We start from the raw sequence: 3,051 nt of genomic DNA, 5'->3' as shown, positions 1-3,051 counted from the left end.
TGGCAACATGTTGCCAACCTGTTCCTTTCAGTGTTGCAGCCCAACATACACTACAACAATTTGCTTTCTGCAGTATTTCCAGCAAAATGTTGCCTTGTGTATGTTGGGTTTTAGTGGTTGCTTCAACATTACTGATGTCCTCCTTTGAAAGTGTAATCATATTCAGAAAATCCATGCTATGCATATACAATGACATCAGTGATAGCAGCTGAGACCTATTCTAAACGGCTGCTTAAACTCTATTTTTTAAAGATCGTGCAGTTAATGGCAGCCTCATATTTGCAGAATCTGATGTACTACATAGCTGTGGCTATTGGAATTACATGCAATAATGCTACTGGTGCTCCCAAGCCTTCTAACTGATGTTTAAGACTTGTAGTTTCAGCAGATGTAGTACCACTATATGTAGTCTCGCCACGCCCCTTTGCTACCTGCGGAGGAAGGGTCTGGAGACACTCGCAGTAAAAAGCTGTGCTATATGCAGAGAAATCCACATCCCAATCAGATTGCTCGGCCACATGTCACGACTTTCGTCATGTGAAAGTCACATGACCTGAGCTAACAAGATGGCTGAGCAAAGAGGAATCAAGAGAGCTAGGAGAGAAAAGGACGAAGAAACCAGTCTACGCAAGTTTGAGGATGCTTTACATCTGTGTACAGCTAAATTTGGATATAACACCCTGAGAAATGAACAAAGAATTGCTGTTCTGTCATTCTTCAAAGGAAATGATGTGTTTGTTTGCCTTCCAACAGGCTATGGCAAATCATTCTGTTATTATTGCCTTCCCCTGCTTTTTGATTTTTTAAATGACAAGTCTTCATGGTCTGTTGTAATAGTAGTGAGTCCTCTTGTTGCTCTGATGACTGACCAAGTAGGATTTCTGAAATCTAAGGGATTCACTGCTGTCATTTGTAATAGCTGTGCAGAGGCTGAGCAGTCGTCGATAGCAAATGGTGATTTTCAATTTGTTTTTACTAATCCAGAAACGTTATTTGATAAAAATTGGACGGATGTTTTTACCAGCTCTACATTACAAGACAGATTAGTAGCTCTTGTCATTGACGAAGCTCATTGCGTGAAGAAATGGTATGTTGCATTCTACTTGAAATTAATTTTCAATTTTTCATTTATGTTAGGGGCACAGAATTTAGAAAAGAATTTGGCAGATTAGGTGACCTACGTGGCTTTTTTCCTCCTTCTGTCCATTTCATGGCTCTCACAGCAACGGCATCTAATTCAGTACAGAAACACATCACTCGTTTACTGGGTATGTCAAGACCTCAAATGGTGATCCGGTCACCAGATAAGCCAAATATTTATTACAGCGTTTCTGAAAAGTGTGGTACTTTAGAAGAAATTTTTAAGCCATTGATTGAAGAGTTAAGAGTTTCTCGTATAAATACAAAGAGGACCATTGTCTTCTGCAGAACTCTTAAAGATTGCAGTGACTTATACCTTTTCTTTCGATACACAATGGGAAAGGAATTCAATGAACCTATTGGGGTAGCTGATTTTCCAATATTTCGCTTAGTAGACATGTTTTCAGCATGCAACACACCTGGTTTGAAGCAGTCAATTTTATCCTCTTTCAGTAACCCTAGTGGAATATTGCGGATTGTCATTGCAACTATCGCTTTTGGCATGGGGATAGATTGTCCAAATGTGCAGAGAGTGATTCACTGGGGACCACCCTCCGATTTGGAAAGTTATATACAGGAAACCGGCCGAGCTGGTAGGGATGGAAGTAAGGCTTATGCAGAGCTCCTGTTTTCCAAACGAGACACTGGTGTTAGTTTTATGGAGCCAAGCATGAAGTCCTACTGTCAAAATGTGGATGTATGTCGGCGAGAGGTACTATTTCGAGATTTTGAGATTGCTTCTCCTTCTAAGAAACCGTTAGGATGTTTGTGTTGTGATATATGTGCAATGGTATGTTCATGTAGTGACTGTCAGTTTAATGATTGTACTGTATAAAATGATTTGCAATATTAATTTAAAATGTCTTGTTATAATAATTGATTTACATTATATCTTTTCATAATCAGAACAGTAACAATGCTAATAAATTACATTAAAGGTTTTGCAAAATATTTTTTAACCTCTGCTTTAGCCATGATTTCAAATCTTCACTCTTGATCTTCCCTGTAACGTTACCCTGAAATCGTGCAAACTGTTTGTGCTTCCTACCATCAATACTGTCATAGATATTTTTCTTATTAAGTTCCTCTAGAACTTGCTTCAGATCCTTTCGTAATGCTGGACTAGAACGGTATCCAGAGTCTTGTTTGACGTCTGACTGAAGATCAAAGTTTGATTTGATTGATGTTAGCTTAGAGAGAGACTTTCCTAGTCTATCAATAGTTTTATCACTCACATTTGATGAAAGGTGGCTGATGGATGATTTGAGGTCTCTATTTAAATGTTCTAGATGTAGATCCATTGGTATATTTCTTCCAGGCCGGCCAGATGTGTTGATTGTCCTACTCCATGTAATTTGATGGTTCATTCGGTCTGTGAAGAGATACTTCATCTTTATTAACAAATCAGCAGCTTGTATCGAATATTTTCTCTTGTCTGTAACCTTAAATATAAGGAGCATGTACTTCCAAACAACGAAGAATCCTTAAACCGTCCCCCTCCTTGATTGCATCAGTGAATTCGTTGTATAACAAACCCAAAGACAACAGTTCCTTTCCATATGCAAGTACATGGTCCGTCTCTCTTCCCATGCTATCCAGATTGAAACGGTGTGTGTACATAGTAATAATATTCTTGATAGATGACAGAAACACTTCTAATTTTCTTTCAGGACTGCTTTCCAGAAATGAGTTGTGAAAAGTTTCAAATTTAGGAGTGTCCTCTAATGAGCTCATCTGAAATATCTTCATTACAGAACTTAGAACATGAGCTTCAAACACCAGCTGAAAGAACTCTTCATTTGCAGTAGGATCTGACGTAATTTTTGCTGTGACTGTTCTTCTCATTAAAAGGTTACGCAATTGAAATAAAGTGCAGCTATCAGAACCTGATGTTGTTTTATATAGTATTTT

General features: G+C 38.2%; 1 protein-coding gene across 1 annotated transcript; it reads left to right on the top strand.

Annotated features, from left to right (window-relative positions):
• The first annotated feature begins 546 nt into the window (after nucleotides 1-546).
• Nucleotides 547-1,975, top strand: LOC100641607 (ATP-dependent DNA helicase RecQ-like). The gene is made up of 2 exons (XM_020004353.1): nucleotides 547-1,087; nucleotides 1,138-1,975. The coding sequence occupies exons 1-2, from the start codon at nucleotides 567-569 to the stop codon at nucleotides 1,973-1,975; spliced, it is 1,359 nt and encodes a 452-aa protein (XP_019859912.1). The 5' UTR covers nucleotides 547-566.
• Nucleotides 1,976-3,051: the final 1,076 nt, after the last annotated feature.

The sequence above is a fragment of the Amphimedon queenslandica genome, unplaced genomic scaffold (genome assembly GCF_000090795.2).
Source record: "Amphimedon queenslandica unplaced genomic scaffold, v1.1 AMPQUscaffold_12252, whole genome shotgun sequence".
Taxonomy (NCBI): domain Eukaryota; kingdom Metazoa; phylum Porifera; class Demospongiae; order Haplosclerida; family Niphatidae; genus Amphimedon; species Amphimedon queenslandica.
Note: the sequence above shows the minus strand (reverse complement) of the source record. Positions and strands in the feature narration are given on the sequence as shown.